The 26,824-nt window shown below is 47.7% G+C and overlaps 1 protein-coding gene across 4 annotated transcripts in view; it reads left to right on the forward strand.

Moving 5' to 3' along the window:
* smg6 (SMG6 nonsense mediated mRNA decay factor) overlaps positions 1-26,824 on the forward strand; it is a 619,962-nt gene that overhangs the window by 375,465 nt on the left and 217,673 nt on the right. For 2 of the 4 annotated variants that reach the window (XM_038814765.1, XM_038814768.1), the window contains one exon: positions 2,243-2,251. The exons of 1 other annotated variant lie outside the window; for it this stretch is intronic. In XM_038814765.1, the coding sequence (XP_038670693.1) occupies positions 2,243-2,251 (9 nt within the window). The remainder of the gene's footprint in view (positions 1-2,242; positions 2,252-26,824) is intronic. One more of the 4 variants, XM_038814766.1, reaches the window with a different exon arrangement.

Genomic DNA, 26,824 nt, shown 5'->3' on the forward strand with positions numbered 1-26,824 from the left:
TCCCTGATGGCATCAACTGGCTAGCGATCAAAGAGCTAAACACCAGTTAGTTAGTTCAAGGTAAATGGTACTTTATTTACACACACAATTAGTCATGCAACATAACACTACTAGTTAACTATACCTATCGACTAAGCCAACCTGTACTTCAGGCACCCAGCTTAGGTCAGAGGAACAGTGGCCGTTGTTCGATTCTGGATCTATCGAGTCTGTAGAAGTAACTGCTGCTCAGCTGGGCCCATCCATCTGGTAGCGGGGATTGAACTTGGACTTGCTTCTGGTGGGGCTGCGATTGGCGATGGACGTTGCCGGAGCGCCAGGTCCAAAAGAGGACAAACACATGGCGGACTCTCTTATGCTTGTGTTTTTCCTGCTCTTTTGGGTGGTCCTTCAGTTTGGACCCCACTAATTGGGTGATTCCTGATTATGTTCGATTTCGAACCAATAAATGGTCGGCTGCCTGGATGGCTGGGTGTGTCCCAAGCGGTCACTCACCCTGTTGTTTACGCTTCCCAAGAACAGGGAGTGGCTCCGAAATGTCTGGGACTGTACCGGTCGCTCAGGTACCAGTCCTTTGTCTTGGTCGAGATGGGCCATCAAATGCTAATCAGCCCATCAAAATGCTGATTGGTCGGAGTTTTGATACCGTCTGGACTCCTCACTTGAAAATATCCATTTCAGGCTCTGAGCCTGCCTGAATCTCGCATTGTCCATTTTACCCACTATGCTTTGCGAGTTTCTCTGTTCCTGGTTGTAAGTGGCCATCGCAGATGGCTACAGGATGAATAGTTTCCTGCTTGTCGGGTGGATTAATTCCACTCCAGCAGGGAGCTTCAGGGTGACGGTGCGCCAGTGCAGTCTTCAGATGCCTGAGGAACAGAGTATTTGAAGACCGAGACCTCAAACCCAGCACCAAGCTCATGGTCTACAGAGCAGCTGTGGTCCCCACCTCCATGCATCAGAAACATGGACAAAGTACAGCAGGCACCTCAAATCCTTTGAGCGATATCACCAACGCTGCCTCCACAAACTCCTGCAAATCCACTGGCAGGATAGGCGTACCAACGTGAGTGTCTTCTCCCAGACCAATGTCCCCAGTACCGAGGTACTGGTCACGCTTGACCAGCTGTGATGGACGGGCCACGTTGCCCGCATGCCCGACACAACACTCCCAAAACAAGTGCTCTACTCCGAACTCTGCAATAGAAAATGATCTCTAGGACAGCAGAGGAAATGCGACAAGGATACTCCGAAAGCTTCCCAAAATAAATGCAACATCCCCATCAACAAGTGGGAATCGCTGCCTTAGAACGCACAAGCTGGAGAAGAAGCATCCGCGAAGAGGCCAATCACGTGAGGCATTGGAGCACGTGAAGGCCAAGCATAAACAGCAGCAGGAGAGCGCAGAATCCAGAGAGTCCCACCCACCCACCCCATCAAACACCACCTGCTAAACCTGTAGCAGTGTCTGTGGATCCAGGAGTGAACTATTCAGCCATCGTAGAACCCACCCCCCCGGAGTGGAAGCAAGTCACCCTCGACACTGAGAGACTGCCCAAGAAGAAGGAGAAGATAATACTTCTCCCCCCTTAAATTTTAATTTGTTGGGAAAGTGGGCATCATAATCAAACACCCCTCCCACCTGGGTTATTCACTCTTCCAACCTCTTCCATCCAGCAGGAGATACAAAAGTCTGAGTTTTTGCACTAACAGATTCAAAAACAGCTTCTTCCCCACTGTTACCAGACTCCTGAATGACCCTCTTATAGACTGAACTGATCTCTCCGCTCGTATTCTCTACTGAGTAGTACTACACTCTGTATGCTTCACCCGATGCCTGTGTCTATGTATTTACATTGTGTATCTATCATATGTCCTATGTTTTTCATATATGGAACAATCTGCCTGGACTTAACGCAGAATAATACTTTTCCTGTAACTCAGTACATGTGATGAATCTACAGCTACTGTTGTTATTTGGAGCTTTTGCAGCCTCCCGAGTCATGGTGTAGTCAAATATAATCGTGGTGCCTGTGAACATCCCTTCCATTGTTCAGTTTCACTACCAAAGATTCTGGACCATTTAGTTTAGAATAACTCCAGGTAACCAACACTGCTAACTGCCAAAATCTCTGATATGAACACAATGATTTGAGTTCAAATGTCTCACCTTCGCATGGTAATCATGTCTCTCCTGCTTTTCTTGTCTCCTTCCCACTTCCGCTTTGACGTCTGGATGTAGCAGATCCAGGTGAGACTTTGGTCTTTTTTTATAAATTTAAGAGCACTCAATTTTGTTTATCTAATTAAGGGGCAATTTAGCGTGGCCAATCCACCTACCCTGCACATCTTTGGGTTGTGGGGGTGAAGCCCACGCAGACACGGGCAGAATGTGCAAACTCCACACGGACAGTGACCCAGAGCCGGGATCAAACCTGGGACTTTCGGCACCGTGAGGCAGCAGTGCTAACCACTGTGCCACCGTGCTGCCCGTGTTTCAATCTTTTCATATATTCAGTCCCGTTCTCGTTCTCTTCTACAAACTCGCTAATCGACCCAAACAGCCACGGTGCTGCTAACTTGTCTTCCATTGATAAACGCAGCAAAACTTTGTGTTGAACATGCTGAAACTTGTATTTTCTTTACTCTTGAGGCCAAAAAGAATTGCTAACTTGACCACCAAAAGGTAGTCAAAAACCTTAGTTAGTAAAATTAATAAATAAAGTTCATCTTCTTTAATATATAAAAATAACCTTGTTTATAAAACAGTACAATAATAATAATCACTTATTGTCACGAGTAGGCTTCAATGAAGTTACTGTGAAAAACCCCGAGTCGCCACATTCCGGCGCCTGTTCAGGGAGGCTGGTACGGGAATTGAACCCGCGCTGCTGCCTTGTTCTGCATTACAAGCCAGCTGTTTAGCCCACTGTGCTAAACCAGCCCGATGGACTCTAAAACGAGAGCAACTAGCTAAACATCAAAATGACAATAATAGAATTAGAACCAATGGCAATATGCACCAGGAACAACAATTAATGACATCACAACACTTACTGGTGACATCCACAATGCATTTAAATAAGAAGATGCATAATAATAACACTCCCAACAAATTCCAAGTGAAAATACTTGAGAGGTGAGTAAAATTGAGTGACAGTTTAAATGAAAAGGTAAAAGAAACAGACTTGCATCTATATAATACCTTACATAACTACTGGGCATCTCAAAGTGATTTACAATCCATCGAGTACTTTTAAGTGTAGTCACTGTTGTAATCTGGCAGCCAATTTATACACACCAATATCCCATAGACAGCAATGTGCTCGTGACCAGAGAATGCTTTTTCGGTATGATACTGAATGAGGGGATAAATATTGGCCAGGACACCAAGACTCATGCCTTTTTTCAAAAAGTGTCCGTGGGATCTTTTGCATGGATCTGTGAGAACAGAGAGAACATGTTTAACGCCTCATCCGTAAGGTGACAACTCTGACAGTGCAGCAACTCCTCCGTATTGCACTGAGGTGTTAGCTTCAATTTTTGTGGACCTCAAAATGCTGGGGCTGAGCATTGTGGTGTGTGGGTGGGGGTCAGGGTTGGATATAGAAGTCTCACCCCCACACCAACCAAAAGCAATGTCAGCTTGAAGCTAACTTGCTCCATGCCAGCTCGCCCCACAGCCATAACACGCTGGGGAAAAGCTAACTTGCCTGACAGTGAAGCTTTTAAAATTTGTTCTTGGGATGTGGGCGTCACTGGCTGGGCCAGTATTTGTTGCCCATCCCTAATTGCCCTTGAACTGAGTGTCTCGCTCGGCAATTTCAGTAGGGGCAAGTTAAGAGGTAACCGCATTGTTGTGTGGGTCTGGAGTCACATGTAGGCCAGACCAGGTAAGAATGGCAGATTTCCTTCCCTAAAAGGCATTAGTGAACTGGATGTTTTTTTTTAAAGACAATCAGCAGTGGTTTCATGGACATCATTAAACTTTTAATTCCAGATTTTTTAAAAATTGAATTCAAATTTCACAATCTGCCATGGTGGGATTTGAACCCGGGACCCTGGAGCATTACCCTGGGTCTCCAGTGACAATACCACAGCCACCACCTCCCCATTCTGTCCCACAATGGGGAGAAAGTCACACCAGGAACTGCCAGATAGACGGATTGCCTGGGAGCTCCAGCAGTCTCGGCCGCACAAAGACCTCAGTAATTGGTGCTGCCAGAACTAACCATCCCCAAGAAGAAGAACCAGGTAGGGTTCGGCCAGCGTGGGGTGGGGGGGGGGGGGGGGGGGGGTTGGGTTGGTGGGTTTTGGAAGCTGTTGGGAAGAAAGGAGGAGGTTACTATTTTAGGGGTCCACCCCCGCTTGGATCAAAGGAAATCCCTGAAGTAACCATGGCAAAGGGTGGCGCCAAAGATAATACCCCCTTCCTTCCTGCCCTTTTTTTAAAACAACCTTTGCTCAAAAGCTGCCTGCCCAAATGCCCATGCCATTATTCTGGCACGGGCAGCATATTAGCAGGGTTAACTGGCTTGATAACAAGTTCCATTGATCCTTAATTATTCACTTGGATATGTTGGGCGAGCTGCCGATTTTGGCACTTGCCCACCTACTGTGATATTGAGGTGGATGGGAGGGTGGTGGGCTGTGCACCCACCTTATTATACACTCCCCCCTCCACCTAAAATATGCCCGGATGAGACGGCTAAAATCCAGCCTCTGGAATGGGACTTGAACCTAGAACGTACTGACTCAAAGGTGTGAGAGTCCTGAGCACAGAATCATTTTAACCACTCAGTCAAAATATAATTTCTGTGTCTTGGAAAGTGCAATGAACATTCAGCAGCCTTCAATACTTCACCAGCTCTGTTGCGGAGCTGGGAAAGATGATTCCTGGTATTCCCATGGATTCTCATGGTTATCAGTTGCAATAACAATTGCATTATATTCTTAGTGAGCTAGGAGCTCCAGAAGGATCTGATTCACTCCTCTTTCACCAACCATTTTGATCCTGAACTGGAACTGCACAGTGGTTACTTGGTGACAGATGAAATGAAAATCGCTTATTGTCACGAGTAGGCTTCGAATGAAGTTACTGTGAAAAGCCCCTAGTCGCCACATTCCGGCGCCTGTTCGGGGAGGCTGTTACGGGATTGAGGTTGTACTAACCCTAACCCTGTGAAGAGAGTGAAGACATCACCGTGTAGAAGAATTATAGAGTTTACTTAGCAAGGAGATTCTGTGTTTTTTACATCAATGATCAAAAAGCCGATCAACTTGCAGTTGGTGGATGGAAGGACTGGACTGAGTGTCAATCAGTGCTGTTGATTCTTGAGTACTTTTTGTTATAATGTGCAGGATTCATATTCCATCACATTGCTCAATCCCATATTATACTTCATCAGGCAGCCCTCAATCCCACACTATTGTTTCTTCATCATAGCCTTCATTCTTTCCTTTTACAAAAAGACCCCCAGCTTTTTCTTGAATTAGTTGGCACTGTGTCTCAGCAGGTGCATTCAGCACACTGTGTATAGTGGTTCAGTCTCGTGTTGCGTTTTCCCTTTTTGAGCTATTTCACGCTCCCTCCCTCTGAAATGGTGCTGATAGCATTTTGTCCTGTGCATTGTGCTGAGGCAGCTCGAGCCACAACCACCAATGATGGAGCAAAGGGGTGATGCACAAGAGACCAGATTCAGTCCAACAAGGAAGTCTGTAGGTTTTGTGAGGGTGGTGGAGGCCACAACTGGAGATGTTTTGACCACAATTTGATAAAGTTGGAGTGGACCTGTGTAAGCTTCTGAGCAGAACACATCAAGGGCTGTTGGATGAGGATTGTGTAGTTCATGGACCAAGTCAAAGGCTCAAGAGAGGAGGAGGTGGGAAATTGTATCACAGCCATCGTCACACAGATGTTACTTGTGATTTTGAGTCCAGCTGCTTGTGTTGTTGCAGTGGTGTAAACCTAATTAGAAAGATTCAGACATTAAGTTGTAGGAAGGATGGACATGGAGTGGGAAGGGATAACATGCTCAAGGAGTTGTCAGGAAAGGATGGTTAAAAAGGGGGTTAGTTTGCAAGGACAGAATGGCTGAAGGTGGGTTGTTTTTCCAGTCAGGACAATGTTGACTGTTAAGAAAGGGAGGAGGATAGTACCTGAGCAGTACACTAAAGGCACCAGACAGACGAGGGCATGGAGACGACAGCACAGTGGTTAGCACTGTTGCTTCACAGCGCCAGGGACTCGGGTTCGATTCCCGGCTTGGGTCATTGTCTGTGCGGAGTCTGCACATTCTCCCCATATTCAAAATCAGAGGAGGCTGGAATGAGTAGATAGGGAGAGTCTGCTCCAATTGGTGGAAGGATATGAACATGGGTAGACCATTCAGTCCCTCGAGCCTGCTCCGCCATTTATTGGCCGCCATGGTAGCACTAGTGGTTAGCACTGTTGCCTCACAGCACCAGGGTCCAGGGTTCGATTCCCGGCTTGGGTCACTGTCTGTGTTGGAGTCTGCACGTTCTCTCCGTGTCTGTGTGGGTTTCCTCCGGGTGCTCCAGTTTCCTCCCACAAGTCCCAAAAGAAGGTGAATTCTTAGGTGAATTGGACATTCTGAATTATCCCTCTGTGTACCCGAACAGGTGCTGGAATGTGGCGATTAGGGGATTTTCACAGTAACTTCATTGCAGTATTAATGTAAGCCTACTCATGACAATGATTCTAAATACATAATAAGAGGGCATCACGGTGGCACAGTTGTTAGCATTGCTGCCTCACGACGCCGAGGTCCCAGGTTCGATCCCGGCCCTGTGTCACTGTCCGTGTGGAGTTTGCACATTCTCCCCGTGTTTGTGTGGGTTTCGCCCCCACAACCCAAAGATGTGCAGGGTAGGTGGATTGTCCACGCTAAGTTGCCCCTTATTTGGAAAAAATGAATTGGGTACTCTCTTTTTAAAAAAAAAACAACAAATAAATGCATAATAAGATCTTGGGTGATCTGACAGTAACATCAAACCTGCATCCTGCCTACCCCCCGATAACCTATCACTCCTTGTTTATCAAAAATCTATCTAGCTCTGCCTTAAAAATAATGTATAACTGCTGCCACTGCCTTCTCAGGAAGAGAGCTCCAAAGACTCACGACACTCTGAGTGAAAACATTTCACCTCAGCTCCGTTTCAAATGGGTAACCCCTATTTTTGAACAGTAACCCCTAGTTTTCGGTTCTCCCACCAGAGGAAGCACCCTCTGTACATCCACCCTGTCAATACCCCGCAGGATCTTTTACATTTCAATCAAGTTGCCTCTTGCGGATCTAAATTCCAGTGGATACAAGCCCATTCTGTGTAGCCTTTCCTCGTAAGACAACCCGCGCATTCCAGGTAATAGTCTAATAAACCTTCTCTGATTTGCTTCCAATGCATTTACATATTTCCTGAAATAAGGAGATGAACATTGTACACAATACTCAGATGTGGTCCTACCAAAGCCCTATACGCTTGAAGCATAACCCCTCCCCCCTACTTCTGAAATTGATCCCTCCTGCAATAAGCAATAACATTCTATTAGCTTTTCTAATTACTTGCTACTCTGCAATCCCTCACCATTTAGATATTCAGCTTCTCCACTATTCTTCCTGCCAAAATGGGCATTGTCAAAAATAAGAGGGTGTAAGACAATTGGCAGAAGAAGCAATGGCGACATGGACAACCTTTTCATACAGCGAGTGGCTAAGCTCTGGGGTGCATGACCTGTGTGTGGTAGTAGCAGTTTCAATCAAAGCATTGAACAGGGGACTGGATTATTATCTGAAAAGGAAGAATGCGCAGGATGGGGTGAATTGCTCAGTTGGAGAGCTGGCACAGCCTCAAAGGGCTGAACGGCCTCCTTCTGTGCTGTAACCATTCTCGGATTCTGTAAATAAGGGCAGCCGACACACGTGAACACCACCACTTGCACGTTTCCCTCCAACTCGCGCAACATCCTGACTTGGAAATTTATCGCCACTCCTTCATCGTTGCTGCTTCACTAATAAAACTGGGGGAACACTTTCACCACCAGGACTGGAAAGAGCTAAATGACAGAAACAATTTCACAGTGAGATCTGGAGAACCCTGATGGGGTTCATATTGAAAATTAAAGTAAACCCTTAAAACCCTGCAATACTGCACAGCAGAAACAGAGTATGCAGCAAGTCTGTCAGCATTGGAAAAAGAAATGAGCAGTGTTAACATTTTGGCTGGTGCTACTCTGCATTTAAAATTAGCCTTCGTATTTTCAAGGATTCTCGGTGCCACCTGAGGCATTTGTCCCATGCTGAGAACAGGTTGCATGCGTGCAGAGATTATCTGCCCTATAGCATTGCCACATGCTGGGTCCTGTTACTGGTCTGCCCCTGTCCTTCCTTCAAAAACACAGCAACTGCTTCAAAGAAAATGTTTTAAATGCGAGCTTATGGTAAACATAAAAATCTTTGACATGATTTTTTAAGGATTGTTTTCAAATGGTAGCGGTTAAATATCAAGCATTAGGTCCTTACCTGGCTGTCCTATTAGCTTTGTGTAACAAAATTTAATGTTCTGCAAATTAGAGAATGCAAGAGATACAAAACATTTCTTAAATTGTTTCTCAAAGCTATTGTAACATGTTGCTCTGGGGCCCAGCTGCCTATTCAAGTGGATGTTAAAGACTGCATTTAAAGAACTGAGAGTTCTCCCCAATGTCCTGCCAACTTTTAACCCTTAACCAAGCCTAGATTGGCCAGTTGTCTATCTCATCTCTGTTTGTGTGAGGTCGCATTTTTCTACTGAAACAACAATTCCTGCGCTTCAAAAATGACTCATTGACTGTAACTCGATTTGTGCTGTCCTGAGGAGACACGGCTACAGGAATGCAAGTTCCATCTTAGTAGGGCTCTGTTGACTGCGAAGTAGATAATAACCTTGTTAATAAAACAAATTGGTGAATAATCGATGCCCAGATTTTGCCCTTAGACACCACAGTGCTGAAGGCAAGTAAAATGCAATAGGCACAAAATCACCTTGATCTCTTTTCATGTCTGCAGCAAAGCATTGCCTGCTCTGAAGGATACTAGAGAAAACCGATGATGGGTGTGTGGATAGGGCAAGTCCACCATCCTCCTTCCTTTGAGATATATTGCTGTTAAACAGGCAGAATTCTGGCACATACTGTTTTTTTGGCCCAGCCTGATTTGGAAGACGTTCGTAAGCAAACAGATGTCCAGGTCTAACCAAATGCTGTGTCTGAGAAGAAGTTCCCAGGCTTAGCAGTGTTTGAAATTTATTATATATTGTGCTCTGAGTCAGATTTTCCATTCACTGGAGTGCGAGCTGCTGATGAGTCTGTGGTTTATCCGTTTGGTTTTATACATGTACCCTGTCTGCCATTCGGTGAAATATGACTGAAAGCAGATTAAACTACTCTGCAAATATTCAGCAAAGAAAGCAGATTCATCTGCTATGTGGATTTATTCATGCACTGATACTAATTGTGAAGTCAGGAAGGAGGCTTGTGAATGAACAGGGATTGATTAGTTTTTTAAAATTCAGGTTGGGAGAGAATGTTTGTAATTTTTCCTTGTGGAGTTGCCAACTCCAAAATCCTTTGTCGAAGTAAGTAGATGATGGGAAAGTGCATTTCTTTTGATGGTTACTGGGACAACTTTTTAAAAATAAATTTAAAGCAACCAATTCACTTTTTTTACAATTAAGGGGCAATTTTTAGTGTGGCCAATCCATCTATCCAGCACATCTTTGGGTTGTGGGGCTGAGACACACGCAGACACGAGGAGAATGTGCAAACTCCACACGGTCAGGAACCTGGGTCGGTACCGAACCCAGGTCCTCAGTGCTGTGAGACGCAGTGCTAACCACTGCGATACCGTTCTGCCCTTACAGGGACAAGTTAATGTCGGAATTGATTGCTGCCATTATTGCATTAACCAAGCCATTCTCACATAACTTTCCATGCAATGTTTCCCTTTGACGGGGCGGCATGGTAGCACAGCGGTTAATAATAATCGCTTATTGTCACAAGTAGGCTTCAAATGAAGTTACTGTGAAAAGCCCCTTGTTGCCACATTCTAGCTCCTGTTCGTGGAGGCTGGTACGGGAATTGAACCCACGCTGCTGGCCTTGTTCTGGATTGCGTTTACTTTAGCGATGGAAAGGGATAGGTATATACCGCAGAGCAAGAGTTATAGCCGAGCGAGGGAACCATGGTTTGCTAAAGCAGTTGAAACACTTGTCAAGAGGAAGAAGGAGGCTTATGTAAAGATGAGACGTGAAGGTTCAGTTGGGGCGCTCGAGAGTTACAAGTTAGCAAGGAAGGACCTAACAAGAGAGCTAAGAAGAGCCAGGAGGGGACATGAGAAGTCTTTGGCAGGTAGGATCAAGGATAACCCTAAAGCTTTCTATAGGTATGTCAGGAATAAAAGAATGACTAGGGTAAGAGTAGGGCCAGTCAAGGACTGTAGTGGGAAGTTGTGCGTGGAGTCCGAGGAGATAGGAGAGTTGCGAAATGAATATTTTTCGTCAGTATTCACACAGGAAAAAGACAATGTTGTCGAGGGGCTGGTTTAGCTCACTCGGCTAAATCGCTGGCTTTTAAAGCGGACCAAGCAGGCCAGCAGCACGGTTCAATTCCCGTACCAGCCTCCCCGGACAGGCGCCGGAATGTGGCGACTAGGGGCTTTTCACAGTAACTTCATTGAAGCCTACTCGTGACAATAAGCGATTTTTATTTCATTTCATTTTCAGGAGAATACTGAGATTCAGGCTACTAGACTAGAAGGGCTTGAGGTTCATAAGGAGGAGGTGTTAGCAATTCTGGAAAGTGTGAAAATAGATAAGTCCCCTGGGCCGGATGGGATTTATCCTAGGATTCTCTGGGAAGCTAGGGAGGAGATTGCTGAGCCTTTGGCTTTGATCTTTATGTCATCATTCGCTACAGGAATAGTGCCAGAAGACTGGAGGATAGCAAGTGTTGTCTCCTTGTTCAAGAAGGGGAGTAGAGATAACCCCGGTAACTATAGACCAATGAGCCTTACTTCTGTTGTCGGCAAAGTATTGGAAAGGTTTATAAGTGATAGGATGTATAATCATCTGGAAAGGAATAATTTGATTAGAGATAGTAAACACGGTTTTGTGAAGGGTAGGTCGTGCCTCACAAACCTTATTGAGTTCTTTGAGAAGGTGACCAAACAGGTGGACGAGGGTAAAGCAGTTGATGTGGTGTATATGGACGAGGGTAAAGCAGTTGATGTGGTGTATATGGATTTCAGTAAAGCGTTTGATAAGGTTCCCCCACGGTAGGCTCTTGCAGAAAATACGGAGGCATGGGATTCAGGGTGATTTAGCAGTTTGGATCAGAAATTGGCTAGCTGGAAGAAGACAAAGGGTGGTGGTTGATGGGAAATGTTCAGCCTGGAGTCCAGTTACTAGTGGTGTACCACGAGGATCTGTTTTGGAGCCACTGCTGTTTGTCATTTTTATAAATGACCTAGAGGAGGGCATAGAAGGATGGGTGAGTAAATTTGCAGATGACACTAAAGTCGATGGAGTTGTGGACAGTGCGGAAGGATGTTACAAGTTACAGAGGGACATAGATAAGCTGCAGAGCTGGGCTGAGAGGTGGCAAATGGAGTTTAACGCAGAAAAGTGTGAGGTGATTAATTTTGGAAGGAGTAACAGGAAGACAGAGTACTGGGCTAATGGTAAGATTCTTGGTAGTGTGGATGAGCAGAGAGATCTCGGTGTCCATGTACATAGATCACTGAAAGTTGCCACCCAGGTTGATAGGGTTGTTAAGAAGGTGTACGGTGTGTTAGCCTTTATTGGTAGAGGAATTGAGTTTCAGAGCCAAGAGGTCATCTTGCAGCTGTACAAAACTCTGGTGCGGCCGCATTTTGAGTATTGTGTGCAGTTCTAGTCGCCGCATTATAGGAAGGATGTGGAAGCATTGGAAAGGGTGCAGAGGAGATTTGCCAGGATGTTGCCTGGTATGGAGGGAAGATCTTATGAGGGAAGGCTGAGGTACTTGAGGCTGTTTTTGTTAGTGAGAAGAAGGTTAAGAGGTGACTTAATTGAGGCATACAAGATGATCAGAGGATTAGATAGGATGGACAGTGAGAGCCTTTTTCCTCGGATGGTGATGTCTAGCTCGAGGGGACATAGCTTTAAATTGAGGGGTGGTAGATATAGGACAGATGTCAGAGGTAGGTTCTTTACTCAGAGAGTAGTAAGGGCGTGAAATGCCCTGCCTGCAACAGTAGTGGACTCGCCAACATTAAGGGCATTTAAATGGTCATTGGATAAACATATGGATGTTAAGGGAATAGCGTAGATGGACTTTAGAGTGGTTTCACAGGTCGGCGCAACATCGAGGGCCGAAGGGCCTGTACTGCGCTGTAATGTTCTATGTTCTATGTACAAGCCAGGTGTTTAGCCCACTGTGCTAAACCAGCCCCTAACCTGGTTAGCACTGCTTAGCTGGTTAGCACTGCTGAGTCACAGTGCCAGGGACCTGGATTCAATTCCGGCCTTGGGTGTCTGTGTGGATTCTGCACATCCTCCCCGTGTGTGCGTGGGTTTCCTTCCACAGTCCAAAGATGTGCAGGTTAGGTGGATTGGCGAGGTTACAATGCTAGGTTGGGGGAGTGTGTCTAGGTAAAGTGCTCTATTGGAGGGTTGGTGCAGACTCGATGGACCGAGTGGCCTCCTTTTACACTGTAGGGATTCTATGGACATTGCAGCTATGAAGTGGGCATAAATTGGGAGTAATTCAGGGATGTTGGAAAAACAGCTGTTTTCAGCAAGTAAATATTGAGTAATTGACTGACCTGGCAGCATATTGGATGAAGCAGCACAAATAGCAATCACAGATCACAACCTGACAGTTTGCCACATGAACATTTGGATCGGACAGCATGGGTTAGGGCAGTATTTTTCAAACTTTTTTTCCGGGGACCCATTTTTACCAACCGGCCGATTTCGGGACCCAACCCGGCCGATTTCGGGACCCAACCCGGCCGACCTTCGGGACCCAACCCGGCCGACCTTTGGGACCCAACCCGGCCGACCTTCGGGACCCAACCCGGCCGACCTTCGGGACCCAACCCGGCCGACCTTCGGGACCCAACCCGGCCGACCTTTGGGACCCAACCCGGCCGACCTTCGGGACCCAACCCGGCCGACCTTTGGGACCCAACCCGGCCGACCTTCGGGACCCAACCCGGCCGACCTTTGGGACCCAACCCGGCCGACCTTCGGGACCCAACCCGGCCGACCTTCGGGACCCAACCCGGCCGACCTTCCCGACCCAACCCGGCCGACCTTCCCGACCCAACCCGGCCGACCTTCGGGACCCAACCCGGCCGACCTTCGGGACCCAACCCGGCCGACCTTCGGGACCCAACCCGGCCGACCTTCCCGACCCAACCCGGCCGACCTTCGGGACCCAACCCGGCCGACCTTCGGGACCCAACCCGGCCGACCTTCGGGACCCAACCCGGCCGACCTTCGGGACCCAACCCGGCCGACCTTCGGGACCCAACCCGGCCGACCTTCGGGACCCAACCCGGCCGACCTTCGGGACCCAACCCGGCCGACCTTCGGGACCCAACCCGGCCGACCTTCGGGACCCAACCCGGCCGACCTTCGGGACCCAAGCCGGCCGACCTTCGGGACCCAAGCCGGCCGACCTTCGGGACCCAACCCGGCCGACCTTCGGGACCCAAGCCGGCCGACCTTCGGGACCCAACCCGGCCGACCTTCGGGACCCAACCCGGCCGACCTTCGGGACCCAACCCGGCCGACCTTCGGGACCCAACCCGGCCGACCTTCGGGTCCCAACCCGGCCGACCTTCGGGACCCAAGCCGGCCGACCTTCGGGACCCAAGCCGGCCGACCTTCCCGACCCAACCCGGCCGACCTTCCCGACCCAACCCCGCCGACCTTCGGGACCCAACCCGGCCGACCTTCGGGACCCAACCCGGCCGACCTTCGGGACCCAACCCGGCCGACCTTCGGGACCCAACCCGGCCGACCTTCGGGACCCAACCCGGCCGACCTTCGGGACCCAACCCGGCCGACCTTCGGGACCCAACCCCGCCGACCTTCGGGACCCAACCCGGCCGACCTTCGGGACCCAAGCCGGCCGACCTTCGGGACCCAAGCCGGCCGACCTTCGGGACCCAAGCCGGCCGACCTTCGGGACCCAACCCGGCCGACCTTCGGGACCCAAGCCGGCCGACCTTCGGGACCCAAGCCGGCCGACCTTCGGGACCCAAGCCGGCCGACCTTCGGGACCCAAGCCGGCCGACCTTCGGGACCCAAGCCGGCCGACCTTCGGGACCCAAGCCGGCCGACCTTCGGGACCCAACCCGGCCGACCTTCGGGACCCAAGCCGGCCGACCTTCGCGAACCACGCCGGCCGACCTTCGCGAACCACGCCGGCCGACGTGCGCGACCCACCATTTTCTCTTACCTTGTTTGTTGCTGACAAAAATGGGGGAAATAGTTTTGGGTCCCTGTGGCCCCGAAATTGAAAACAAATGGCTGCAACCATATACAAAAAAATGCGGCCACATTGCACATGTGTGCCCGATCATCCATGCGCATGTGCATAGTTATGCGCAGGCATTCCGATAATCGGGCACGCATGAGCAGTGCGGCCAAATTTGTTTGGTCTGTTCCTGGCCACTCTGATGGCCACACGTAGCCGGCATTATTAAAAGCCAGCTGCTGCTGCTGTTGCCCGCTGATGTACGCGATCGGGAGTGTCGCGACCATCCCGACACCCGCCTGCGACCCACCTGCGGGTCGCGCCCCCGAGTTTGACAATGCCTGGGTTAGGGTAGAGTGGAGGCAGTGATCAGGGTGTGAGGGGATGGAAGTAGCATTCTCATTGAAGTCCCATCAGTGGAGATATGCAGCCCTGTGATACCCAGTTCTGTGCTGAATCGTGTGGAAATGTGAAGAATGTGCTGAAATTCCCCTGATGTCCTCAGACCTCACTTGGAAGATTGTGTCTCACAGACTATGCTGCCCAAATGGAAAATCCAGTCTTCAATCAGAAGAAACAAAACAAGCAGACGGGAAAATAGGGAAGAATGTGTTTATTAGGTTTAAGGGCGGCACAGTGGTTAGCACAGCTGCCTCACAGCTCCAGGGTTCAATTCTGCTCTCAGGTAACTGTCTGTGTGGAGTTTGCACTTTATCCCCGTGTCTGTGTTTGGTTTCCACCCAGTCCAAAGATTATTTTAAAAAAATAAATTAGAGTACCCAATTCATTTTTTCCAAGTTAGGGGCAATTTAGTATGGCAATCCACCTGCCCTGCATATCGTTTGGGTTGTGGGGTTGAAACTGACGCAAACACGGGGAGAATGTGCAAACTCCACACAGACACCCAAGGCCAGAATTGAACGCCGGGATCGAACTTGGGACCTCGGTGCCGTGGGGCAGCAGTGCTAACCACTGTGCCACCGTGCTGCCTCCCACAGTCCAAAGATGTGCAGGTTAGATGGATTGGCCTTGCTAAATTGCCCTTTAGTATGTCCAAAGGTTAGGTGGGGTTACAGGGATAGGGCGGGGATTGGGCCTGGGGTGCTCTTTCAGAGGGTCAGAGCATACTCAATGGGCTGAATGGTCTTCTTCTGCACTACAGAGTATAGGGATTCTATGATAGTATCTGAGAATATTTCTCTTTTACGTTTGTTGTTGGCACAGGTACTAACAGGAAGAAAGATACAAGGATAAAAGCTCCTGTGATTAAAAATATTAAACACTGAAAATACAAATTGTGAGCAGTGATCTGTCACACAGTGCTGTTCAACACAGAAGGGAAATGTGTGGAGACCAGGAAGCACCAGTTCTTACGTCTTCCCACAGTTTGTGTAGCTTTGATTTTTTTTTTCATTCATCAGGCACAGAGCAGTTGGTATTGTTTCTGTTCTTAAATCCAGTTTATTTTTAGGAGAACTGTTTGAAGAGCCTTCTACACCCGGGCTCTCTGTGAAAATTAGCAGCACAGTCCGCACTCAGCTGCTGCCAGATTGTGAAACATTGAACTAACATTCTGACACAAGAAGGTATCACTGTGGATACAAGACAGGCATCATTTATCTCCCTGGTGGAAGAACGTTTAACTTTGCTCTGAGACCACGATCTGTCATGGTCACACAATGAATAATTTAATGTCTGAACCAAGAAGTTCATTTCAGGCTGACAAATGTCCCGCTTAATGCAGCCCTGGTGTTGCTATGTTGTCAGTCTGGGAGGTGGGGGGGGGGTCAAAACAATAGACAACAGTTTCCATATTTTCTGCATTATCCACTTTGGAGTTAGATTGAAAGGATGATTTTTTTTAAATTTTAGGCCGGCACAGAGAAGTAGCTAGAAAATAAAGTCATAAAGACTGTGGGAGGGACAATAGGATGGAAAGATTTTTACCACAAACTCCCATCTCTGATTCCCAATCATCTTGGGGTGACGATGGTGTCATGGTGATGTCACTGGATTAGTAATCCAGAAATCCAGGCTAAAGACAGGACAGGAATTCAAATTCAACCACAGCAGCTCGTGGAATTTAAATTCAGATAATTAAAACTGGAATTGAAAGCTAATCTCAATAATTGTAACCAGGAAACTGTCCGCGATTGTCACTAAAACCCATTTTTTTTATTAAAGCCCTTTAGGGAAGGAATTAAATCTGCCATTCTCACCTGGTCTAGCCTACATGTGACTCCAGATCTACAACAATGTGGTTGACTGTGGCGTTTGCACGTTCTTCCCGTATCTACGTGGATTTCCTTCGCATGCTCTGCTTTCCTCCCAAAGATGTGCAGGTTAGGTGGATTGGCCATGTTAAATTGCCCTTTAGTGTCCAAAGACTGGTGAGGTTACAGGGATAGGGCTGGGAATTGGGCCTACATAGAGTGGACTTTCGAAGGGTCAGTGCAGACTCAATGGGCCGAATGGCTTCCTGCACTGTAGGGATTCTGTGATTGGCTCTTAACCACTCTCAAGGGCAATTAGGGATGGGCAATGAATGCTGGCGACGGCCAATCCCATGACAATTTTTTAAAATCTAGAATTTGTGACATGCTCACCCGCAACAACTTGCTTTAGAAATGTGCCTGTAATGTCATAAAACGTCCCAAGGCTCTTCATAGAAGTGTTACTAAAGAGAGTTTGAGGCAGCACTGTGACGCAGTGGTTAGCACTGCTGCCTCACGTCGCCGAGGACCCGGGTTCAAATCCTGGCTCTGGGTCACTGTCCGTGTGGAGTTTGCACATTCTCCCCGTGTCTGCGTGGGTCTCATCCCCACAACCCAAGGACTGAGTTTAGGAGGAATTAGGACTGAGTTTAGGAGGAACGTCTTCACCCAAAGGGTTGTGAATCTATGGAATTCCTTGCCCAGTGAAGCAGTTGAGGCTCCTTCATTACATGTTTTTAAGGTAAAGATAGATAGTTTTTTGAAGAATAAAGGGATTAAGGGTTATGGTGTTCGGGCCGGAAAGTGGAGCTGAGTCCACAAATGATCAGCCATGATCTAATTGAATGGCGGAGCAGGCTCGAGGGGCCAGATGGCCTGCTCCTAGTTGTTATGTTCTTATGTTCTTATGTGCAGAGCAGGTGGATTGGCCATGCTAAATTGCCCCTTAATTGAGAAAAAAAATTGGGTACTCTAAATTTATTTTAAAAAACTAAAGAAAATTTGACATTAAACCACATAAGGACTGATCTGGCAGACTACCGAAAGCTTGGTCAAAGAGCAAGGTTTGAAGGAACATCTTAAAAATGGAGAGAGAGTGGTGGAGGTTTATCGAGGGAATTCCAGAACTGTGGGTCCAGGCAAATGAAGATACTGCCGCCAGTAATGAAGTGATTCCAATCAGGGGATGTGCAAGAGGCCAGAATTAGAGGACCACACAGAGGCTGGAGGAGATTACAGAAATAGGGTACAGCGATTTAAAATAAAGTGAGAATTTTAGAATCATGGCATTGTTAAAACAGGAGCTAATGGAGGTCAGCAAAACGGGTGATGGGTGAATGGACAAAGGTGTGAGTTAGGAAACAGGCGGCAGAATTTTGGATGTACATAAGGAAGTTGGGATACGAGAGGCTGGCAAATTGAGGGGCATTAATAAATACCGCGGGCAGCACGGTAGCACAGTGGTTCGCACTGCTGCTTCACAGCTCCAGGGTCCCAGGTTGGATTCTCGGCTTGGGTCACTGTCTGTGCGGAGTCTGCACGTTCTTCCTATGTCTGCTTGGATTTCCTCCGGGTGCTCTGCTTTCCTCTGAAGATGTGCAAGTTTGCCATCCTCCCATTGATTATGTCTACACCTCCCGCTGCCTCAGGAAGGCAGACATCATTATCAGAGACCCCTCCCACCCAGGCATTGCCTTCTTCCAGACCCTTCCATCAGGCAGAAGATACAACAGTCTGAAGCCCCGCACATCCAGACATAGGAACACCTTCTTCCCCACAGCTACAAGACTCCTCAATGACTCCCCTTCGGACTGATCTATTCCCTGTAAGAACACTATTCACGACGCCCTATGCTGCTCTTGCTCATGTATTTGCTTTGTTTGGCCCCTTGTTCCGCACTGTAACCAATCACTGTTTGTCGATGTACCATTTGTCAGTGTACTCTGTTGATTATTATTTTTTTGTCCACTATGTCCGTACTGTGTACGTTCCCTTGGCCGCAGAAAAATACTTTTCACTGTACTTCGGTACATGCGACAATAAATATCAATCAATCAATCAATCACGTGACAATAAATCAAATGAAATCCGATGGATTGGCTGTGCTAAATTGCACCTTAATGTCCAAAAGGTTAGGTGGGGTTGCTGTGTTACGGGGATAGGGTAGAGCCGTGGGCTTAAGTAGGGTGCTCTTTCCAAGGGCCAGTGCAGACTCGATGGCCGAATGGCCTCCTTCTGCACTATAAATTCTGTGATAAATGAGTTAACTTGTTAGTATACAAAAACAGTAAATGCTGGACAATCACAGCAGGTCTTTGGCAAAGTTTTGACACAGAGTCATTCGGACTGGAAACGTTCGCTGCGTTCTCCCTGCACAGACACTGTCAGACCTGCTGGGATTGTCCAGTATTTTCTGTTTTTGTTTCAGATTCCAGCATCCGCAGTAATTTGCTTGTAACTTGTCAGCATAGGCTTCAGTAAAATACTAGGCTCATCTGATCTGCTTATATTTTACAAACATTGCTAACATTTATAATTAAGCCTAAACCCCCTTCTACTTGATCCTATACCCAGCTGAGCAGCTAATAGAATAGGAATCACAGGCTTGGTGATAATGCAGTGAATTTAATTCGGTACTGGGATCTGAGCTTCTTACTACCTGATATTGAACGGACACTCGGGTTATTTTCCTGATTGAATATTTGTTACAGTAATTGACAAGTTATGGCTTTACTATAATAATAATATGGCAAATAGTAATAGGTTTAGCTTAGTGGGCTAGACAGCTGGTTTGTGATGCGGAGCAAGGCCAGCAGCGTGGGGTCAATTCCCGTCATTAAGGACTATGGAGACTTTACCTTATTTTTAGTCCAGACGCATCCACCAACAGCAAAGTCACTGTAGGACTGCATCACTGCTGAAAAAGGCAGAACACTCACGTTGATGCAGTGTTTAATGCACCAGCACACTATAATGCAGTTTAGGCTCCCAATCCTGGCTCTGAGTGAGTGAGAGTTCATCTGACCACGACAGCGTTCAAAAATAATACATAAGAACATAACATAAGAACTAGGAGCAGGAGTAGGCCATCTGGCCCCTCGAGCCTGCTCCACCATTCATTGAGATTATGGCTGATCTTTTGTGGACTCAGCTCCACTTTCCGGCCCGAACACCATAACCCTTAATCCCTTTATTCTTCAAAAAACTATCTATCTTTAAAAACATGTAATGAAGGAGCCTCAACTGCTTCACTGGGCAGGGAATTCCATAGATTCACAACCCTTTGGGTGAAGAAGTTCCTCCTAAACTCAGTCCTAAATCTACTTCCCCTTATTTTGAGGCTATGTCCCCTAGTTCTGCTTTCACCCGCCAGTGGAAACAACCTGCCCGCATCTATCCTATCTATTCCCTTCATAATTTTATATGTTTCTATAAGATCCCCCCGCATCCTTCTAGATTCCAACAAGTACAGTCCCAGTCTACTCAACCTCTCCTCGTAATCCAACCCCTTCAGCTCTGAGATTAACCTGGTGAATCTCCTCTGCACACCCTCCAGTGCCAGTATGTCCTTTCTCAAGTAAAGAGACCAAAACTGAACACAATACTCCAGGTGTGGCCTCACTAACACCTTATACATAACCTCCCTAGTCTTAAACTCCATCCCTCTAGCAATGAAGGACAAAATTCCATTTGCCTTCTTAATCACCTGTAAACCAACTTTCTGTGACTAATGCTGTAGCACACCCAGGTCTCTCTGCACAGCAGCATGCTTTAATATTTTATCATTTAAATAATAATCCCGTTTGCTGTTATTCCTACCAAAAATGGATAACCTCACATTTGTCAACATTGTATTCCATCTGCCAGACCCTAGCCCATTCACTTAACCTATCCAAATCCCTCTGCAGACTTCCAGTATCCTCTGCACTTTTCGCTTTACCACTCATCTTAGTGTCATCTGCAAACTTGGACACATTGCCCTTGGTCCCCAACTCCAAATCATCTATGTAAATTTTGAACAATTGTGGGCCCAGCATGGATCCCTGAGGGACACCACTAGCTACTGATTGCCAACCAGAGAAACACCCATTAATCCCCACTCTTTGCTTTCTATTAATTAACCAATCCTCTATCCATGCTATTACTTTACCCTTAATGCCATGTATCTTTATCTTATGCAGCAACCTTTTGTGTGGCACCTTGTCAAAGGCTTTAGAACATAGAACAGTACAGCACAGAACAGGCCCTTCGGCCCTCAATGTTGTGCCGAGCCATGATCACCCTACTCAAACCCACGTATCCACCCTATACCCGTAACCCAACAACCCCCCCCTTAACCTTACTTTTATTAGGACACTACGGGCAATTTAGCATGGCCAATCCACCTAACCTGCACATCTTTGGAATGTGGGAGGAAACCGGAGCACCCGGAGGAAACCCACGCACACAGGGGGAGGACGTGCAGACTCCACACAGACAGTGACCCAGCCGGGAATCGAACCTGGGACCCTGGAGCTGTGAAGCATTTATGCTAACCACCATGCTACCCTGCTGCCCGTTTGCTGTTATTCCTACCAAAAATGGATAACCTCACATTTGTCAACATTGTATTCCAGATATACCACATCCATTGGCTCCCTGTTATCTACTGCACTGGTAATGTCCTCAAAAAAATTCCACTAAATTAGTTAGGCATGACCTGCCCTTTATGAACCCATGCTGCGTCTGCCCAATAGGACAATTTCTATCCAGATGCCTCGCTATTTCTTCCTTGATGATCGATTCCAGCATCTTCCCTACTACTGAAGTTAAGCTCACTGGCCTATAATTACCCGCTCTCTGCCTACCTCCTTTTTTAAACAGTGGTGTTACGTTTGCTAATTTCCAATCCACCGGGACTGTACTGTCGCCCTTTTTGATTTTTGACTATGGCTTCTCTGCCTTACACTTTCCCACTTGCTTCCTTTTGCTTCTGTCCCTGTTTTACTACCTTCCAACTTCCTGCATCGGTTCCCATCCCCCTGCCACATTAGTTTAAACCCTCCCCAACAGCTCTAGCAAACACCCCCCCCCCCAGGACATCGGTTCCAGACATACTACCAATGTCCCCGCCATTAATCAATTTTCACCAAATGCCATTATCAGCTACAACCAGCCCTATGTGCCGTCTATTCCAAACATTCCCACTCTCTGCAAAGTAAACCTATCTGATCCGGTCACTCTTCTTTGTGTACAATTGTTCTGTCCATCCAATCTGTCAATTTACTGTTCCTCCTCAGAGCTCTGTCTTGTGCCCCACATCATTTTCTGGCCTTCCTCAGGATTCAACTTTGATATCGGGAAAAGGCCTGCAAACATCTTTGGAAGATTTTCTTCTGGTGTGAAATTTAACGAGAGCTTACAAAGAGTTGTGTACATTGGCCTAACTATAACCAGCTATTTAATCCTAGATGAGAAGGAGAGAAGAGAACGAGTATAGAGTAGTGTAGCTAGGATTTGCAATGTATATACATTACAATAACAGATAAAGCATTAAACTGCAGGAAATCCCTAACACACCTTACCTGCAAAGTCTTAGTGAATAATAATATATTGAATACTTTGACCATGTGCCTCAATTTTATCCACTAAATCCCCTTTCAATTTCCTCAGAATGACATGGAGAGAAAAGAAACTCAATTTTTAATAATATTTTACTGCATTGCTATTAAATCTGGCATGATGTTTTTGTCTTTCATCCGTCAGCCGTTTTTTACCTTTTCTCCCTTTGGGAGGAAATACAATCTTTGTTGGGTGTGCTGACATGTTACATCGTGTCACCTGGATTCCATGAATGAATTAAATGCTTCGAGCTCACTTGGAATCTTGTGTGACTAAAGTTACCAACCACATGGGAGCTGAAATCACTCATCTCTCGACTTCCTCGCCTCCTCGCTCTCCACTCACCTCGCTCTCCACTCACCTCGCCCTCCACCTTCTCCTCGCCCTCCACCTTCTCCTCGCCCTCCACCTTCTCCTCGCCCTCCACCTTCTCCTCGCCCTCCACCTTCTCCTCGCCCTCCACCTTCTCCTCGCCCTCCACCTTCTCCTCGCCCTCCACCTTCTCCTCGCCCTCCACCTTCTCCTCGCCCTCCACCTTCTCCTCGCCCTCCACCTTCTCCTCGCCCTCCACCTTCTCCTCGCCCTCCACCTTCTCCTCGCCCTCCACCTTCTCCTCGCCCTCCACCTTCTCCTCGCCCTCCACCTTCTCCTCGCCCTCCACCTTCTCCTCGCCCTCCACCTTCTCCTCGCCCTCCACCTTCTCCTCGCCCTCCACCTTCTCCTCGCCCTCCACCTTCTCCTCGCCCTCCACCTTCTCCTCGCCCTCCACCTTCTCCTCGCCCTCCACCTTCTCCTCGCCCTCCACCTTCTCCTCGCCCTCCACCTTCTCCTCGCCCTCCACCTTCTCCTCGCCCTCCACCTTCTCCTCGCCCTACACCTTCTCCTCGCCCTACACCTTCTCCTCGCCCTACACCTTCTCCTCGCCCTACACCTTCTCCTCGCCCTACACCTTCTCCTCGCCCTACACCTTCTCCTCGCCCTACACACCCTTCCTCTCCCGTGCACTCCTTTCACCTTCCCGACTAGGGTATTTCTAGCTGGTCTGAGAAGGTGCTGCTGGGATAGCTCAGTTACTGCAGTATTGATGTTAGTTGGAATTTCCAGGATTTTGACCCAGTGACGATGAAAGAGTGGCTCAGGATGGTTGGAGGTGTTGGCATTCGCATGCCATTGCTGCTCTTGACATTGTAGAGTCAATGGACCTCGTGTTGAAGTTGCCTGCTGTAGTACATGCGACAGCTGTTATACAATGCAGCCAAGGCACACTCGTGCTTGAGGTTGTCAGCATCCTTCCACCTAAAAGCATGATGGACATGCAGCCAATCAAATCCCTTTGAAGCCGGGTAGCTTTATATTGTGCCCTGCTGATGGCTGAAGAGACCAGTCTGCGAAAGGTGGTTTCAGCCGCAAGTGCCGTCTATAAAGTGATTATCAGCTATTGATGTGGGTGCCTTTAGGGTTTTTTTTTGTATGGTTAGGGAAGCACTGATAGTTTGATATTGAAATTAAAAGTGCATTGAGCAGTTTCAGCGGATGGAGTGTGAATGGTTGTGATGCCACCAGGAATGGATCTCTCCGAGCAGGAGATCAGTACACGGATCCTGATCTGACTTGAATGGCTACAAACACAATTCGAGCTGTTCCTTAACTTGCACTTGTGGAGCAAGTGACCACATCTTCCCTGACCCTTCCTCCAGCTGTTGAATGTTGTCCATATGCTCTGTGGTGTTGAGAGATGGGGCTCTTCTCCGCTGTAGGGTGTGGAATGTGTTCAAGTAGGGATTACGGAATTTCAGAGAGACGAGTGGGATTTGATTCCAGTTTCAATGGAGGAGTTTTGCCAGCCAGTGGTGTTCTTCAAGGAGGATGTTTTCCCTCCGAATATCAGAAGGTTTAACGTGTGCTAGCACAGGAAATCACTCAGGCTGTGTTGGTCTCAATATCCTTGTGACTTCATGGAGGTGGATAGCTACCACGTTTCTGTGGTGGCTGCTGAGCCAGGTTAAGCAGCAGTGGGGTGCTGCTGAGCCAGGTTAAGCAGCAGTGGGGTGCTGCTGAGCCAGGTTAAGCAGCAGTGGGGTGCTGTTATAGATCAGGATGAGTGAAGCAATGCTCGATGTGTTGGCTCTACTACCTCAGGCAGTACCAGGCAGTTTCCCTCTGAGATTCACTCTCGGCTTGACCTTGGTTATGGTATTCTGAAGCTGTTGCCTGTGGGTCAATGTACGGTCATGAGTGCTGCCACAATATTTTGGCATTGCACCATGGGTGAGTGGTCAACCACAGGCCCTGGCATTGAAATTCTTCCCTGTCTTCGAGTTGTTCAGTTAGTTGGCTGAAATGACAGACAGAGTTTGTTCAAAGTCTCCATTTTCTGAAGTAGGCTTCCAGAGAATATCATCAAATCTATGATCTAGAATCTGTAGATCGTCCATCAGTATTTTCTCAATGCCCTGAAGTTCTTTAACCTGAAACGTTGTCAACATATGTGAAGAGCATATGTTGGAGAGAGGACACCGCTATATATGTTTTAAGAGCTGATGTGAGGACTGATTCCTGTGGGAGCCTGTTGGTTATGTGTGGGTGACTGATTTGATTTCCAAGGTGCATGTTGAACTGTTAATTGTTGATCATGGAGTTGATTAGTTATTGGGTTTTCACACAGCAGATGATTCTGGAGAGGTTTAACAGCATGCCTGTATAGCACACTCTTTCATAGGCACAGGATCATATGTGAGGCCACCGTCAGGACCTGCTTGGTGCAGTGGTGGCCTGTGCAGAAACCTGCCTGTGTAGGAGCACTGCGTCCAAGCTGGGGTTTGGTCTGTTTAGCATGAAGCATTCCAGGGCCTTTGAGAGAAGGATGATGTGGCGGAACTACATGGGTCATCAAGTGCCATACCTGGCTTGGCAGTGACTACTATCTTGGATTGCTGCCAAATGTTTGGAATGGTGTCTGTGCTGTGGATGTTGATGAACAACTTTGCTAGTAACTTCCTTCCCTGTGACCAATGCTCTTCAGAAAGGCTGAGTAAATTGACTGCTGCTTTGCTGTTCTCGTTTTGTGTCTAAGAGTTTGAGAAGTTTGTCTACTCTGCAACAGTCTTGAGAGACTGCATTAGGGTTGATCGTACCATCCACGTATCTTCCCTGTTGGCTAATACATTTGAGTTTTTTAAGAGCAGTGAAGCGAAGATGTTGATTGTGGGCTGCTGGTATGATAGTTGCCTGCTCCCAGGTAACGCAGGAGTTTCCGAACTTTTCGGATTGTGTGTGTGAAGTCGATCCTCTCTGCTGTTTCATAGAATCCTGACAGTGCAGGAGGCCATTTGGCTCCTCGAGTATGCACCGACCCTTTGAAAGAGAGCCTTACCCCACTCCCCCGCCCTATCCCCATAACACTGTATCCCCAGCCAACCTGCCCATCCCGAGACACTAGGGAACGTTTAGCACGACCAATCCACCTAACCTGCACGTCCCGAGACACTAGGGAACGTTTAGCACGACCAATCCACCTAACCTGCACATCCCGAGACACTAGGGAACGTTTAACACGACCAATCCACCTAACCTGCACATCCCGAGACACTAGGGAACGTTTAACATGGCCAATCCATCTAACCTGCACATCCCGAGACACTAGGGAACGTTTAGCACGACCAATCCACCTAACCTGCACATGTTTGGACTGTGGGAGGAAACCGGAGCACCCGGAGGAAACCCATGTAGACACGGGGAGAATGTGCAAACTCCGCACAGACAGTCAGAATTGTGTTTCTCAGTCAGAATTGAAACCGGTTTGCTGGCGCTGTGAGGCAGCAGTGCTAACCGCTATGCCACCATCCCGCCATTTCTTGCCATTTTATGAGGCATCCTTCATCAAGGGACTCGGGAGTGCTGTTGCCACCTTGGGGTCTTTGTTTTCCCTGTATTATTCCAGGAATTGTTCACTTTCTGGGTCCAGCAGGAGATGAAAATATTTCTGAAGCCCTGGGGAGAAAATTTGGTGTCTGCCAGTTTGAGAATTTGGGTAAAGTGTTTGTAATTTTCAGAGAGCCACGAGATCCAGTTATTATTGGGTTTCCAGTATCTGCTGCAGGCAGCCAAGTTGTCCTTCCACAGATTCCAGCACAGTTTGGCTTTGAGTTTATGGATGGCAGAGGCCAAAGTGAGTGAGGTTGAGGCGACATTGGGAGTGGGAGAAGGTGGGTTGTTGGGAGCGCATCAGCGGTCGGCCATTGTTGTTGTGGGTCATTTTCACGTTATTTTCAGCTCTTGTTGCCAAGCTGCTGTAGCCACTGATCATCATGGTAACGTATACCAGTCCACGGTAATGGATATAGAAACCAGTGACAGAATGTTGGCATCAATCAAGCAGGCCAGTGGTTTTTGATCATTTTTGTACATTCAGCTGTCTCATGTCAAATGTTAATAAAGTAAAGTAGTGACACAGGTAAGAAAGTAATGGTCGAACAGAAGGCAAATA

The sequence above is a fragment of the Scyliorhinus canicula genome, chromosome 12 (genome assembly GCF_902713615.1).
Source record: "Scyliorhinus canicula chromosome 12, sScyCan1.1, whole genome shotgun sequence".
In the NCBI taxonomy this organism is placed as follows: Eukaryota; Metazoa; Chordata; class Chondrichthyes; order Carcharhiniformes; family Scyliorhinidae; genus Scyliorhinus; species Scyliorhinus canicula.